Below are 17,503 nucleotides of genomic sequence, written 5' to 3'. Positions count from 1 at the left end.
GAGCTTTCTGAAGTCAGGGGCTTGTGTTTGGTCATGCATCCCTGCGTGCCCAGCATGCTGATCTTTGTCCTGATCTTTGTTTTCTGGATTAGGAATGATTAATCAGAAACATGATTATCTATATCCATGCATTTGGGACTTAAAAGGGAATGAATCCCAACTCCTTCAATAAAATCTTCTTCCAAGTTACTGAGCTCTGCCTCAGGGTTATGTGAGGACCCAGGACTCTCTCATTCAGCGTTGCAGAAAGAGTGATGCACTTCACTCACAAGAAAGAAGAAAAGTATATTTTATTGATGTAAGACACCAAGTTAATAAAGTTCATTGGTAAATGCCACAGTAGTTTAACAAGATTCAATGCAAGGTACACTTGATTATTTACTGCATTGAGGACAGGGACAGACAAAACTGTCAGGGAGACCCTTCCATTGAGTCATGAGCTTCAGAAAGGATCCCTTTGTGTTCTGAACTCCTTCTCAGAGAGGAATTTAGGTGTCTGCTGCATCCAAAGTTAGTCCCAAACTTGATCAATATTTTGTCTAAAGCATTATATTTGTGCAACCAATCCTTTGTATCACTTAGCTAAGGATTCAGAGTTTCCAGTGTATTTATTCCCATTTTGTTTGCTGAGCATCTGATGTGATAAGGTGGTAATTTGAGGGGTTATCTTGAGAGGCATCCATGGTCAAGGGGAGATCTGGGCATGCAGCCCGCTGCAGGCCCTGGGCTGTGCCCTGTTCTTGGGGTAAGATGGTTGGCTCATATTTTCATGCTGGCTACAAATTTTGCTCCCAAATTTGTGAAGGCACTGACGAGCACTGTGTTTAGGAGAGCACATTGCCCAAGCCAGCCCTCACCTGTAGGGTTGTTATCTGCCTCCCCAGAACCCACTGTGAGTCAGGAGCAGCCATCACAACCAGAGGCATCCAGTACTGCTGCTGCTGCTGCTGGGTGTCACTTGGGCAGGGTGATGGGAAGCAAAGGTCAGGTTGGGATCAGGACACATTCCAACATTTCTCAGTGTCACAGCAGGGATAAGCAGTTTTGATGAGTTCAGGTTGGGGTGTGCTCCATGGAAAGAGCACACCACCACATATAGCTGGTTTCCAAAACATTTTGAAGTCTTTTACTTTCCTTAATGGAAATTACAACTGCCTTGAGATTACTGAAGGAAAAGAATTCCCATTAACGAGGTTTTCCTATGATACCAAAAGAAATCCAGATGAGACAGCTAGGAAAATATCCATGCCTTTCAGTTCCAGTGAAAGATCTGAGGTGGTAATTGTCTAGTATTTTAATGAGTTCTGATGGCTTCTCTTCTAAAGGGTGATCCTGGAAAAGAAGGAAAAGTGGGTTTACCTGGGCCACCTGGTGAGCCAGGGCGTGCTGGAGAGCCAGGTTTGCCTGGGAAGGGTAGAGATGGAGAAAAGGTAAGTCCTGCTGGCAAGCTTTGTGCTTGACTAGTTCAATGTGAGACAGGCAACCATGACTCTTGCAGGAGAGCATGGATTTACCGTAATCCATGGAAGGCCTGCCTGTGGAATATGCTCCAGATCTCACCTGTGCATAAAAAAAAAAAAGTCAGAGAGAACTGAAGATTTATTTCTGAAATTTACATTGAAAACAGAGACCTCCACAAGGAGTAGCGATTGTCCTTGTGACTAGTACAAAAATTATTAGCTTGATGGAAGTTCCCTAAAAGCTTTTAATTCTTGCCCAATTAGCAGATTGTTTAAGTTGGTTACATGTTGTCAGTAAAAGATTGCCAGGACAGTGTGAGCTCAGGAGGGCAGGGATGGGAGAATTGCTGCCTTGACTATAGCAAAGGCTCTTGTTTGGCTGGATGGTGACTGTTTTCTTGGTTTGCTTTTGTCACTTTAGGGGGAAAGAGGACCACCAGGCTTGCCAGGACCCTTTGGACATAAGGTGAGGATGGACTTCATATGGACTGCCCATCTTAATCACCTGAACTGGGGAAAAGAACATGGTGCAAACATAGTCTGTTTTCCACTGGAAAATAGAGTTTGCAAAGCTCTGACTCAAAAATGCATTTCTTACCTTCTAGAGGATTCCTTTCTTTATTATTCCAGCATCTCTGTGGATGTAAATACTCAGCTATGAATTAGCTGTGTTCACTTTCCACATTTAAAGTACCTTCCAGCACTATAAGAATTCATCACAGGTGGAGGTCTCAGTGCACACTTTTTCAGGGAAACTGGGACTGAGACCCTTTAATCCACACAACCAGGGAGACTCTGCATGGCTCAGGGGTGATCTGCTCTCAGGACCACCTGTCAGCCCTCAAAGAGAACTTTTCCCTAGCCCTCATTCCCTTCACCTCTCTTCAAGGAGGACATTAATTATTTTCCAGTAGAACCAGGTAGTCCTAGTTTCCCCTCCTGTATTGAGGCACAGACTGGCTAGTTGAAGAAGTTGATGATACTAACTTCTGCTGAAAGTAATGTTTATTCCCTTTTAAGCACACAGAAAAGAGAGAAAGTAATAAAACAGCAAAAATCTTTGATTTTTGTGCTTGAAGATTTAATCAGACATTTCAGAAATTGTCCTCTTCAAAATGACCACTTTCTGATGTGGACTGGAAGAAGAATCTGGTGTTGAAAAAGATTCTGTAAATGATAAAAGCAGGATTATAGGAGTATGAGACCCAATCCATCTATGTCCCATATTTTTGAAACAACCAAACTGCTATGATTTTTTTTTTTTTAGTTTTGATGCATTTTGTACAAATGCATTGTAGTCTTTTCTATATATCTTTGACACTTCAGAACACAGACCTACACCCACACAGACATACACTAATAGACTGGGAATTAATATAAAAGTCAGGAAAAAAAACACTAAAAGAAATCTCATTAAGTATCCTATTCAATAGCAACAGAAGATGATAAAAGTCTTAATTGTATGTGGGGAAAATACTATTGAAATTTTTGTATTAAAATTATCTTTTTGAATAAAATAACTGATAAGGGATGTGTGGAGTGTTTGAACTAATCAGAATGCATTTTTCCTCAGTGGCCTTGCAGTATTATTTCTTTGTTGTAAAAGATTAGCTTAAGAAGAAAGCAAGAAAAGGGAAAAATAGGAGATATTGCAGATTTAATTTTGAGTGGGCAGAATCCACAGGTAACAATTTTTCTATCATGCTTCTATATAGCTAGAAAAAATGTCATAATAAATAGCATAAATAAGATTGATTGTTATAAATCTACTGCCAACGTGAGACCAAATCTCCCAACTGCAATGCAATCCATAAAAATCTTATTGATTTCTCCCTATAACTAGAAAACAGATGTTAAATTAAAGCCTTACTGCTGAATTCTTTCTTAGCCCTCTGTCTGCAGTGTACATTGAACAATGTCAAGCTGTTTTCTGTGCTATTCATGTTTATTCACTTTGAAAATCTGTGTTTTAGAAGGGAAGGCTCTCCTTTTCTAGTAAAGTGCTTGAGAGAGAGTGGTTGAAGTGTTGACTTCTGTTTTACCAAAGTAATTTCATACACTTCTGTGAGTAGGCCTATGTTGGTAAAGGACAGGAGAATATTAAGATGCAGCAAAACTTCCCTAATCCTGTCTTCCTCTGATATATGATCTATGTTCAGCAATTTTTGTGCCTTAGCCTTTTACCACAGAAGCACAGAGAGAGAAAAGTGATTTGTGGTGCTTGGTGCTTCCCCAAGCCCAGGAAAGTCCCTGCTACCCTGCTGAAATCCCTGGTTCTGGATGTGGCTCTTGGGGGTTTGGTTTGGGGTGACTGAGGTGCTGCTGGGCTGGTGGTCGGGACAAGCTGGTCCTGAAGGTCTCTTCCAACCTTGGTGGTTCTGTGAAATGCCTAAAATTTGATGCAGTGCACTAAAATAAATGAACACACACACAAAGATTGTGTTTGCCCTCAGTTCTGTGATGTGATGTGATGGGAGCACTCTGAGCCTGCAGAGCGGGGCTGGGGCCCCTGTGGGAGAAAAGGACACTTTAATGGCATGATGAGACAGCAACTGTGCCATGTCCCCATGCTGCCACATGCTGTCCCTCTGTGGGCAGGATCAGGACCAGATGTACTCATGTGACATTCTGGTGTACCACCTGCTTGCATTTCAGCACATTTTCTCATCAGTGCACAAAGCTTTTAACTCTTTCCTTTATTTCAGGGTGAGAGGGGAGCTCCTGGCCTCCCTGGACAGCCAGGAGACAGAGGAGTGCCAGGAATTGGCCTGGCTGGACCCCCTGTAAGTAGCAGGTCCTGCTGCAGCATACAATGAGGTGGAAAAATCAGGCATTGCCACCTGCATTGCCTGTGCTCAGCTGTGCTGAGAGCCTGTGGGACATTTTGCCTTCTGAAGGTGCAGATTCCAGAAGAGTTCAGAGGCTGTCATTTGTGGCTCACGTGTCACATGTCTGCTATGAGGGCTAAAAGTGCTCTGGCATTGATTGGTGTCACTCCTGAATTTTGTCAGGACTGTCACTCCTGAATTTTGTGCATCATCCTGGCACACTGCTGTGGATGTGAGAGGAGATCTGTGCCAAGGGAGCAGTTCTGGTCTCCTGCACAGACACAACCTTGCTGTTGTATGAACCCTGTTGGAAGGGATGAGTGTGGCACACATGCCCACATCAGTGACATAGTGACACTCCAATAGCAAAATACAAAATCAGATTGCTTAAACTGCTGTGTTCCAAGAGGGGCCTCCTGCCCATAATTTCCCCCAAATGTTTGGAAAGTTTGACTTTATCCAGCTCTGCCCTCCTGACTATCAGTTGGTCACATGGTCTATATGGGAGTCTGCTCAGAAAATTTGGATTTTCCTGTTGCTGGGCTTTGATCACTCCAATACTTGTCATCTACAACTCCTCTAGAAATGAGGGGGATTTGGCAGTGCTCTGGCAGTAGTCCTGCTCAGAGACCTCCAGTTATGCACTGAATTTGCTTGTGAAATATGTTTAGGAGGAAGCAAATGCTATTTCTGGCTGTAATTGCAAGAGGACATCTGAGCCCTTGCATTCTTTTGCAATACCTCATGCATGCCATGATCCTGGACCAATCATCAATGTTTGGTTATTAGTGCTCTGTCTATCTAGATATAAATGTCCCAATTAGTATAGGAACTTGCCTTGAAGGGATAAGTCATATTCCTGAGTAATGAGTTGAAAAATCTGGTTTTCTGAGGTGTATGCCCACTTAATCATTGCTTTTACTAAGCTGAATTCTGAGTTAGAACAGACAGGGTTGGTCCTGTTTCACACTGTGATTGTATCATGGCTTTTATGGTCCTCACAGAGTTACCAATCACTGCAGGTTTCCTGGATGTCCTTTGATTTATCTAAGGATCTATAGATTTATCTATGATTTATCTAAGGAACAGTGGTGTTCTTGCACTTCTCAGTGTTTAGCCATTAATTAAATTAAAATTAAAGTAACAAATGAGTATCTGGCTTGTTTGAAAATCACTAGCTAGTGGATAGTCTTTGATTACAGATTTTTAGATTCAGTCCAGGGCTAGATGAGTTCATGTCTGCATCCTGATGTACACAGGATGACAAAGTTGTTCTTCATTGGGGGTTTAGCATCCTCATCTCCCTAAACACAAATGACTAAGGACTTGACTCCAAATGCAGACATCTCTTGTCTCACACCAGAAGATTGGTTTTTTCAGTGTCTTCATTATTTGCCCACTGTCAGGATGTGTAGCCACCTACACACCACACTGTTCTCAAATGATATGTTTTATTTCTTTAATTTGCTTTACTAAATGCCTCTTTAAAAAAAGAAAAAAAAAAACCCAACAAAACAACAACCAAACCACTTTTATGATGGGTTTTTTTTCCAGTATAGATTCATCATAACCTCAGCTCCAGTGCAAAGACTGGAATTGGAAAAAAAAAAACTCTGTACAACCTTGAATCTAGCAGACTGTACAAAGACTGAATCCCACAGTAAAAAAAAAAAGAAAAAAAACAGAATAAAATCAGTGGAGTTGCTTCAGTGCATATTGCATACTGAATTAAAGACATCAGCCTCTACTCTTTTCAGCAATGTGACAAAATTGTGTTTATAATACTTCAGCTTCAGAGCTGAGAGCCAACAATTCTTTTTAATTGGAATCCTCACCCTGTTTCCTCCTCTGCCCTTAACCTCTCTCAGCTTTGCTCCTTGCACAAAAAGTATATATAGATGAGGATTTTTTTTTTTATCTTATCTGCTGAAGTATTGAGTTACAATTTACATAACACTGAGCCATAAACTTGAGCATTAGCAGAGTGTGTGCTTCCAACAGAGTAGGGGACAGCTTGGAAAACTGGAGTGAATTCACATGCGTATGCTGAAGCTGCCTAATGCACGGATGCACAGTATAAGTAGAAAGATTTCAATTTTGCCCTGTCTTGCCTTGTGGGCATTAATTAAATTATGCATTAAGCCATTTCTTTAACATGCACTAAGGTGTCTTCTTCGTGGAGACACTGTGCCTGAAACAGAAAGCAGAAGGAGAGAGGAGTTATAGTGGTGGCCAATTTATTCAAGCCTTGTTTTGGGTGTGTTTGGAATACCAGATTGAGTCACCCATGATGGATATGGCACTGCAGCACTTCTGTGGTGTTCCTGTAGAAGTGGGTACCTGCCAGGGGCTCCCTCTACTCAGCTGCACATTTTAAGTTGCATCCCCAAACAAACAGCATGCACATGCCCACTGCCCTCCCCCTACTTTGACCTAAATTAAAGAGCACAGAAGTCCTGTGGGATGTTTTTCCTTGTCTAAGAGGTGGCTGAATGTGGTGGTCTTCAGAGCCTGGGGCAGTTGTCCTGTCCCAGCCCCAGGGATGTGTGGATGCTGTGGTTCTGTGTCTCCAGACCCAGCCAGGAGCATGGATTGTCCATGGGCACAGTGCACACACATCCACACTCAGGAGTGCAGCACACAGTCCAGAGCAGAGAATAATGCCTTAATGCAGCACCCACCCTGCTAAATGAGAATTTAAAGTGTTTTGATTGCTGTGTCTTTTCTGTTTGTAGGGCCCTGCAGGACCCCCAGGAGACAAAGGGTCACTGGTACAGTATGTCTTTCTAGCTATACCCAAATTCTTTGGGGAGGGGGAAACCATACTAATTATCTTTTTTGCCAGTCATTTCATGAGGGCAGATGTAATTGCTTTGGTTTTGCTCAAGGAATGGTCATAGGGTGGCTGATCCATCAGAACTTCTGTGTATTACCAGGTACTTGTCTGCTATATTGAGTTGTGAGAAAGAGTTGATCAAAAGCCTTGGCCTGGTGGAAATGTTTCCTTATGTGTCTAGTAGTCCTAAAAGAGAAATAATGAGTGACTTGCTTCACCCTTCTTTCAAAAAATTATTTTAAGGCACATAATTCAAGGCATATTTCTTATAGCCAAGGCCTCAAAGGTTTAAAAGAAACCATTTTAGAACATTTTTCTTACTTAAATTTTACAGATTTCAGTATTCACCAAACACACTTTAGTCCCTCAACATTCAGTTTTTCAAGGATGCAATCCATTCAAGGACGCAACCCAATCAAGGTGTGGCACAAACAACTGTGTACCATGGTCTCAGTAGACACTGGCCTGAATTTCCAGCACAACAGCCAGTCCTAGCAGAGTGATAGCCTGGAACTGAGAAGATGTGTGCTATTTTCAGAGTCCCCGTGGCAGGAAGGAAATAATGAATCTAACTCCATGTTCTTAAAAGGCTAATTTATTATTTTATGTACTTATATTATATTAAAGAGTGCTATACTAAAACTCTACTAAAGAATAGAGAAAGGATAGATACAGAAGGCTTAACAAGATACTAATGAAAAACTCATGATGTCTTCAGAGTACTGCCACAGCCAGACAGTGATTGGTCATTAAGTAAAAACAATTCACATGAAACCAATCAACCAACCAGCTGTTTGTTGGATAAACAATCTCCAAACCACATTCCAAAGCAGCAAAACACAGGAGAAGCAAAATGAGATAATTATTGTTTTTCCTTTTTCTCTGAGGCTTCTCAGCTTCCCAGGAGAAGAATCCTGGGCAAGGGGATTTTTCAGAAAATATGACAGTGACAGAAATGGACCTTCTTTTCTCCTCTACTGTCCTGTGCTCAGGCATATTTTCTCTCTGTTCAAAAACCCACCTCCTGTAAAGAGTCATTAATACCTCTCCAATCAATGTATGGGAAGCTTGACTTTAGTGATGCACATGAAGTCCCTTGAGGCACAGAAATTATTGATATCAGGATAGTGCAGTGTGAACTGTAATTATATTTTTTCTTAAACTCTCTCATAGTTAGTAGGTGCTGGTTAATTTTTTCCACCAATTACTATTAGGTTAAGGATTTCTTCTCTTCAGCTAAGAAGCATCTCATAAATACTGCTCACACTACTGGGTTTGTCTGTTCTCTCCCTCTCAGGGTCCCCGTGGTGTGCCTGGGATCCCTGGACCACAGGGGCCTCCTGGCCAGGATGTAAGTAAAATTAAAGTGTAAGTGGTCAAGAAGCTGGTCAGTGCTTGCATCTAATTTCCTTAAAAATTTGTGCTGATAATCAACTGCGGTCTCTGAGTGTTACTAGGATTGTCCAAGGGACATGATTTGCAGAAGTGGAGCTCTTACAACTCAGGATGTCAAAGAGGAAAACAGTTGGAATGAGGAGGATTGCTTCAAGGAAAGTGGGGTGCATCACTGAACCACTTTAAAATGACACTGGAGAAGGGACCTGGCAGCATACACTGGGGAAAGATCCCACACTGGAAAAGGATGGTGGTTAGGCTGTCTAGGAACTTCTTAGAATCCACTAAGTACCCTTTCTGTTAAAACAGGGCCACAGCTGTTAAGTTCTCTGTGAGTTCATTTTGCTGCTGCTATTGTGCATTTTTGAGGACATTTTAACCTCTTGGTGCATTGTGCTCCCACTGTCTCAGTGGTGAGTCATGGAACTGAGGAGCAGAGAGGAACGTGGCAGACTCCCAGCTGGAAAGCTGGCCCCTCTCTCTGCCTGCTTCCACTTCAGTGCTGCATCAGAAGGAGGAGAATTTTTTTTTTCCTCTGTGATGTGGAAACCAGTCCTCTGAAGGAGCCTCTGAAGATTTGGAAGGGCTTGATCTTTGGGTTTAAGGGAACACTGTGGAGAGGGGGAAGTGACCTCCTGGAACTCTCCTTCTCAGTGCTGCTCAGTGATGCTGTCGTGTCTGAAATGAGTACCAGCTCTCACCAGCTCCACAGCAAGCACTTTCCAGCCCTGGTGTGGCTTTACTGACATCCATCAGGTGGCCTAAAGGAGGTCCTTTATTGTGGAAAGAAGGTCTTGTTTTCTTCCCACCTACTTATTCCTAGAGGGGTTGTGCGTCCCTCATCCCTGGAAGTGTTCCAGGCCAGGCTGGATGGGGCTCTGAGCAGCCTGGGATAGTGGAAGGTGTCCCTGCCTATGGCACAAGTTTGGAACTGGATGATCTTTATGACCCTTTCCAACCCAAACCATTCAAAGATTCTCTGACTCTATACTTTGTCACAAGACAAAGAATTGAGCCAGGGTTTTCTTCCAGAGCCCATAATAGCTGAAATGGTCCCTTGTGTCCCTGGGCAGCCAGAGATTTGGGATTGATTGTGTCCTGCAGCTTGTCCCTAGATCTCATGCCCTTGCCTCAGATGTTTGAAATTTGAAATGAAGATGTTTTGAACAGGAGATAGGATAGATGGGTTTGTTAGAGCTGAACTGTGTAAGAAGAGTACCTGAGGCAGCTTTTTGGAGTCTCTTTCTGGCTCTGCTCAGATCAGCATTGGCTGGTCAACTCTTTGAGATGCAGCACTGAGGTCTTTACATTTTTCTTTTCCCTGAAGAAAATTAATCCAAACACAGACATTCCTCAGGCTACTTATAAAACATATTCTCTATTACACTCACTGCTTTAATTGCAATCAATATGTCTTTTAGAACCTTTCTGTATTGTCTGATCACTTGTTATACCATTCTGTCTGTGTTTCAGGAGGTATAATTGGAGGTACAGGGCACATTCCAACATTTCTTGGTGTGTCAGCAGGGATAACCTATTTTGACAAGATCATGCATTTGCAGTTCCCTGATCTCTATCTTTATTTAACTAGCATAAGGAACTTTTTGTTCTGCTTCTGCACTCCTGTGTGCCAATGCAGTGTTCCTGTATCCTCTGAAACATGTCCATTTTTGTACTCTGCTGTGTTCAAACAGGATATCATTGGATAGGAAAGCTCCAATTTGAATTGCTAATATGAATTTGCCATGCAACTCCCAAGCCATGCAGTGTCAATTGCCTGAATGACTTGCCTCAGTGTCTTGTACTTTGCTGTGGCCTTTGCAAATGTATTCCATGGTTTTTTTTTGAGACTGGAAAATTCTTTTAAATCACATTTACATACATCGAGTTGCTCTCTGAATTATTTTTCCAATTGCAAACTCATCAGATGCATGTGTAAATGCCTGCTATCAGTTGCATTCTCTGATATAGTAAATCAGATTTACAACTGCATTTAGGGAGATGAAGAGTCAATGCTGTTTTTGCAATAGCTTTGGCCAGAATTCTCTCCCACTGGTGAATAAATAGAGGTTTTTTTACATAACTACCTTCTGGATTCTTTCTGGTCCCCTAAAAGCATGTGTCATATTTTTTGGGATAGCCCAAAGTCACCTTTTGAAACATCTGTTGGCTACTCAATCTAATATCAAGAGTTCTCAGGACAGTGTCTTTTTTATTAAAATTTAGGTTTTGAAGATACTTGCCTAGGTTAACAATACAATTGTGCTGCTTTGGCCTTGTTCTGTTCCTCTTAGAAAAAGCCTTGCTATTTTTTTTGTCCTCTAGAGTTCATTGTGTCCATAAATCCCTACAAATTATCTTTTTCTGCAACAAATTTGGGACATGTTGTCTTCTTCCATATATATAATATTCTTGTCTTTAAATTTGCTTTTTTTTTTCTGATTAACCAAAGCTCCAATTCTTAAAGCCTGAAAAGTGTGCTTTTTTAAGGTTCTTTTTCCCTAATAATGTGACTACTTTTTTCCATAACAGAACTACTACACATTGTGCCTACTTTAAGGACCTCAGTCACTTAAAAAAATCACTTTCTCTTGCTTTTCGAAAAAAAAAAATCCAAATCACATTTTAATCTGTCAGTATTCCTGTATCAAGCATTAAAATAGTGTAGCCTGTAGTACCTTCTGTTGGGGAAGTTGGCCAATCTCCTAGTCTGAGAATTAAAAAAGGATGTCTACATATTCAGTGATGTTATATGCAGTGCTGTCTCCTCCAGCTGCTGCAGAGCAGGTCCCTCCTGCCTGGTTAAATTTGATGTATGGAGGAAATTCTTAACTGTGCATGTAGTGAAGCACTGGAGCAGAATGCCCAGAGAAGCTGTGGCTGTCCCATCCCTGGAAGTGCTCAAGGCCATGTTGGGTGGGGCTTGGGGCAACCTGGTCCAGTGGAAAGTGTCCTGCCCATGGCAGGGGCTTGGAATGAGATGGTATTTCAGGTCCTTTCAACCCAAGCCATGCCATGATTCTATGAAATGGTTTATTAGAAGGTGTAAAATGACAGGACAAGCCACGGTGGGCATGTGCAGGGCTCAGCCAAACAAATGCTCAGCCAGCTCTGGCTTACCAGCCCCTTTTATACCGTTTTGTGTCTACCCTCTGTTTGTTTGTTCCTCTCTCTCCCCCTGCACAGCCCCTCATGCATCTCCCCAGCTCTATCAGTCCCTCATCCCGCCCAATTCATGATCCCCCACTTTACAATCACTTGCAAGGTCCAGATTGCTCTCCCAGCAAGTGCAGTCTGTGGTTTTTGATGGCCCATCAGTTACTGCCAGTGACAAGATCTGCTTCTTCTTAGGTCTGCGTGTCTTGGAAAATTTAGTTTCTGATTTCCTCCTTTTCCCTTAATTTCCCAGCTGACAAGGTCCTGGATGAGGTAACCTTGCTGCAGTAAGCCTCCTCATATTTCCACATGCCTTGATCAATTAGTGTGAGTGTCCAGGTTTGCTTCCTATCACTGCCATCTTTTTTTGGTCAGGTTTGTGTCCTTGATATTCTAATTTATGACTTTCTTCTTCTCTTCCTTTGTTGAATTCAAAAGGTTCTTGACCAGATACCCCTAAAGGAGCAGACACTTTCTGGCCAGCCACTCTTACACTTCTTGGTGTGGGAATCATCTGTTCTCCCCTGCCTGTCTGCTGGGAGATAAAATGTTTCTGTTCAACACACCTATTTAGTGTCCTTAGATTAGGAAACAATCTGAATGAGATATTTTCTTATCCTCCTATTAACAGTGGGGGCACCTGTTTAATAGGATCTTTCTGTATTTTGATTATGATAATTTGAATAAACATAAACACTGAATTAATCACTTTTTAATTAGGTTAATTATTTATGGTAACTAAGTTCCAGCATTACCGAGAAGTTCATCTTCCCCCTGCGTTTGCTTTCATAATTGCAAAACCTTTGTGGATGCATAAATTACTGCCAATGGATTTGAGAAGCAGAGTTTGCTGTTCTGAGGTTGATTTTCCCATCCTGTTAGAAGGACAGTTCCAAGGAGCCTTGGTGTTTGGGGTACTTACACCCCAAACCACGGTATACTTATTAACCCACCTATTGTCTGTTTATTGCTGTGACATATAACTGATTTAAGATATTGCATTTCAAGTATAATTTTCAGTCTTGTAATAGAACTATCCCACCATATGCCTGTGTGACTGACACACTTCCCCTATACACTTATGTTTCCTTACAGACTTTCTTTAAGTATTTTCACATGCACCACTGACCTGAGCATCATTTTCCCCATCATAGGATTTTGTCTATTAACTGCACAGGTATTTAATTCAGAATCACAGAGTATTCTGAATTGGAAGGGACCCACAAGGCTCATCGAATCCAAGTCTGGAGTGAATGGGCCATGGGGGGATCAAACCCACATCCTTGGCATAATTAGCACCATTTGCCAACCAACTAAGCTAAATATTGTTTTTTAGCATTATCAGCAACACAGTTTCCATCAGTTCCCATTTAAATTCCTGTGTGTCAGATTTTGCAGACTGATATTCTGGATACTGTGCATCCCACCTCCTCATGGCTGACATCTTTTCCCTGTACTGGTGTGCTCTACCACTCATTGGATGTTCTGCTTTGTGCCAGCCACTCTTGGCTGCAATCTCCTGAAAGTGTTCAAACTTTTTGAGTTTTCCAGCACTGGTTGCTATTTGGGTCTGTGCATTTTCCCACATCGTGTTAGCAGCGTTTATTTTCTGTGCCATGCAGTTTTTTGGTCAGACTCATTTCCTTTTCTCTGAATTTTCTGGCTTTCTCTTTTCCAGTTCCCTCCCTATTAGCTTGTCAGATGCAGTTTTAACTTCCATGTCTTCATTCTAACATTTTCATTCTGCTCTGAGCAATATGAAGCTGCATCAGGGGAAGTTTAGGTTGGATATTAGGAAAAGGTTCTTCATCCAGATAGTGGCCAGACACTGGAACAGGATCCCCAGGCAAGTGGTCACAGCACCAAGACTGACAGAGTTCAAGGAGCATTTGGACAATGCTCTCAGGCACCTGATGTGATTCTTGGGATTGTCCTGTGCAAGACCAGGAGCTGGACTTAATTTTTTGTGGGTTCCTTACAACCCAGGATATTTTGTAATTCTATGTTTGCAGCTTGTCTGGTTTCGTCAGCCTTTTCTAACTCCAGGCCTCTACAGACCAGCAATACTTCCTCTGCTTTTGACTCTGCTTCCATTGGCCTGTTCTCTGATAATGCACCATGCTGAAGTGCCATCAGCTACATCTGGTTTGTTCAGTTTGGCTCACAAAAGCATTCTTCAATGGACATTCTCTGTTTGCAATCTTGTACCTTTCAATTTTTCTGGGAAGTTTTCCTGGGGATTCAGGGTTTTTTTCAGGTTTGTCAGCCATGGCACAGAGCTTAATCTCTTTTCCTGTCTCATTTCCACCCTTTTGGAGACATCACCAGCTCCACATCATACAGTGTGCAAGAAAATGGGTTCATCCCTTTTTGTCTCAAGGCACTCTAATGACATGTGGGCATGATAGCTGTGCTTAATCCTTTCTGAGGATTTCCATTTTATTCACTCTCTTCTTGTGTGTCTTTTCACATAACTAAGAAGTCTTTTCCTATATTCTTTTTTTAAAAGATCTTTAAATACTCAGATTACACCACTACTGCCATGTTCATATTTCAAATCCCAAAGCAGAAGGCTGTCACTGAGCCCTATGGCATATATTTATAGCTGTGCTACTAGTCAGCATGAAAGACATTTCTGAACTGTCTTTTCTGTCTTGCTTTCTGATCCAGGATTATTCTCATGGCTCAAGTTTTTGCTTTGCATCACACTTTTTAGAGCAAGTTCTGTGTGAGTCTTCCTGAACAAAGTAGGTCTGGGAATATAAGATCTGTGTAATTGTTATTTAGCCATCCTTCTTCCCATTTGCAGAGGTGGCTGAGAACACAGTGTAGAAGATGCCAAAAGCATGACCTGACAGCATCTGTGAAAGGGAAGGGACTTTGGGAACAATACACAGTTCTCTAGATTCACCTTGAAATTATGTGGAAGAAGGAAAGCTATAAATGACTAAAATGGTCACTTATATTTACTCAATTCCCCAGAAGGACTTCTGGGGAGAAATGTGAGCTAAACGTCTTCTTCAGACATTATCTTTTCTTTGTTCTCACCTGCAGAAGGTTTAGTTCCTCAGGAAACAAGAGTTCATCCATGAACTTCAGTACTACTTCAGCTCCACTTTAGGTCCGTATCAGTGTGTGTTTAATTTTTGTCTCTGAGAATCTCAAGGTAACTGAAGGGTTGTTGCTCATCCAGAAGCATTTAATGTGGACATAGAAAAAGATAATTGATATATTTTTCCATTTTTTCTCTCCTCTAGCAAGACATACAGGATTTAAGTACTAAGTGAGACTCAAGGATGAAATTCAAGTTTGCCCTGTAGCTACAATTGTGGTGTATCATGACACACAGTGCTCTTCAGTCATTGATCCCCATGTCCCCATCTGGTTGTTGGTGTAAATAATGCAAGGAACTGATTGGCAAAACTGAATAACCTGAGACAAGGTGGCAGAAAGAACACCCAGTGCCCTTCCTGGCTAAGCATTTGACCAAATTTTAAAGGAACTTTCCATATGGAAATACTAGATAGTCTCAAAGAGAAAATCCTGCTGAGCCTAGACTGATTGAAAGCCACTACTTGTACTTTGATCAGCATCCAGATGTTGATGCAGCCCAAAAAGCTAATCGAGTCCTGGGCTGTATCAAAACCAGTGTGGCCAAGAGGTGAAGGGAGGGGATTGTGCCTCTCTACTCCACTCTGGTGAGACCCCACCTGCAGTGCTGTGTCCAGCTCTGGGGTCCCACAGCACAGGAAGGATGTGGAACTGTTAGAGAGAGTCCAGAGGGGGCCACCAAGGCAACTGAAGGGATAGAGCAACTCTCTTACAAGGAAAGGTGGAGAGAATTGGGAGTAGGAGAGAATTGGGTTGAGAGAATTTTTTCACTGGAAAAGTGAAGGCTTCAGGATGACCTGTTTGTGGTCTTCAAGTACCTGAAGGGAGCCTTGAAGAAAGATGGAGAAGTACTTTGGACCAAGTGTGAGAACTATAGGTAACCAAGACAGCCAAAATCCAGAGCTGAAGTGTAAAGAATAGATTTATTCCATTACCACTCTGGCAGAATGGAGACATATGCATTGCTAAGTTTATTCCATCTTAGCAGGGGCAAAAATTGCTCAGGGTAGCCTCAAAGCTCCTTATCTCTCCTTCTCCCAGCAGGGAGGCCCCAACCTGTGAGGAATGCCTTTTAAGTTTTTTACAGCATTCTGTTGTCTTCTATAAAACTTCCATTTTTCAGGACAGACAGAAAACAACCCAAAGAAAACACAACATGTGAAATTTTCCACACTGCATATTCTTAGCATCCTCCAGCTGCAAGGTTATCTTTAGTGAAAACAACTCTGTTTTTCCCTTCTCATTAGATCTTCCACTTTCAATCTTTTTCTTGCCACACAAGGGGAGTGGCAGTAAAAGGGGTAATGGCTTCAAACTGGAAGAAAGTAGGTTCAAAATAGATATATGGAAGAAGTTCTTTACTGTGAGGTTGGTGAAACACTGGCACACAGGTTGCCCAGAGGAGCCTTGGATGCTCCATCCCTGGAAGTGTTCAAGGTCAAGATGGATGGGGCTCAGAGCAACCTGGTCTAGTAGAAGTGTCCATGCCCATGACAGGGGTTTGAATTTAGATGGTCTTGAAGGTCCCTTCCAACCCAAACCTTTCTATGACTCTATGAACATCCCGGGTGGCAAATCTGGAACCATCCCAGAGAAAACCCCATGTGGGACTTCTGCCGAATCAACAAAGCTGAACACAAATAAGATCTTTTTAGATGGTCTGTAGAAACTGTTCCTTTAGAAACAAAAATGATCAGGTAGGACAGCTTTTGTATTTGGTAAATTTTGTATACTCTTTAAGGTGCTCAGTATGAATAGAACATGCACTTGCTTGAGTGATGACACAGGGTGATGGACCAGGTGGATACAGGAATTCAGCAGAAAATGTTTTGGGGAAATGTCACCAAGTATCCTCAAAACTGCAAGGATCCTCACAGTACAGATTATTGTCACCATCTGAGCCGTGGCCAACTGTCTTGTTCAAAGTATTTGGTTTCCCAAGTGAGCATTACTTTATGCAAAGATTTTACAAAATTTTTTAGACATGGTTTTTGTTTTGTTTTTAGCAAACTTAATTCCTTGTAAATGACATGTTAGAGATGCATGCTGAGGGGTGAAGGTTGTCCCTTTTCCTAATCCTGCCTTTCTGGACATAAAATTCTGAGAATGCTGGTAACTTCTGTGCCTTCATCTCAAAAAAACTGATACCACTACACCTCAACAAACAAAAAACCAACCAACCAACCAACCAAACAGACAAATTGATTTTGCTTGTTGACAGGTGCCTTCAGAGATTTAAAGTTTCATCCTTCACACTAGTAAAGTTCATGGTGTTTCCTATCACCAGAAGACAAGCTAAAGCAATTCCAGTCTCTGCGTGACTCAAATGAATTTAGCAAGGGTTTGAGAGGATGTTCAAGTTGCAGATATTTGGAGGAGTTTGCTGTCTGTCTCATGCAAGGAGTAGTGCTGCTCAGCAGAAGAAAGTAAAATGTGTGCTAGTCCAGATCAGTCAGCAGAGTGCAAGAGCAACCAGGGGGTTATTGTGTAATAATTTCACATTTTTTTTCTTTTTCTTGATCTGTAGGGTGTACCTGGAAATCCAGGGGAAAGAGGACCTCCTGGAAAACCTGTATGTAACTTCACTTCTGTATTACATCTTCCTTTTAACTCAGTTTCCACCTGTACACCTCACCTCAGAAGTGCACTTGGGTGCTTTTCTACTGTTGTTTTTCCCAGTAGAACAGTAGAAAAAAGACTAAAACCCACTAAAGGTT

At 41.9% G+C, this 17,503-nt stretch overlaps 1 protein-coding gene across 1 annotated transcript in view; it reads left to right on the top strand.

The window, feature by feature from the left end:
* COL22A1 (collagen type XXII alpha 1 chain) overlaps positions 1-17,503 on the top strand; it is a 237,177-nt gene that overhangs the window by 179,692 nt on the left and 39,982 nt on the right. Inside the window, 6 exon segments of the mRNA XM_036379115.2 lie at positions 1,326-1,430; positions 1,882-1,926; positions 4,166-4,243; positions 7,024-7,059; positions 8,422-8,475; positions 17,314-17,358. Of these exon segments, the coding sequence (XP_036235008.1) occupies positions 1,326-1,430; positions 1,882-1,926; positions 4,166-4,243; positions 7,024-7,059; positions 8,422-8,475; positions 17,314-17,358 (363 nt within the window).

Source organism: Molothrus ater, chromosome 1 (assembly GCF_012460135.2).
Source record: "Molothrus ater isolate BHLD 08-10-18 breed brown headed cowbird chromosome 1, BPBGC_Mater_1.1, whole genome shotgun sequence".
NCBI classification, from domain to species: Eukaryota; Metazoa; Chordata; class Aves; order Passeriformes; family Icteridae; genus Molothrus; species Molothrus ater.
Note: the sequence above shows the minus strand (reverse complement) of the source record. Positions and strands in the feature narration are given on the sequence as shown.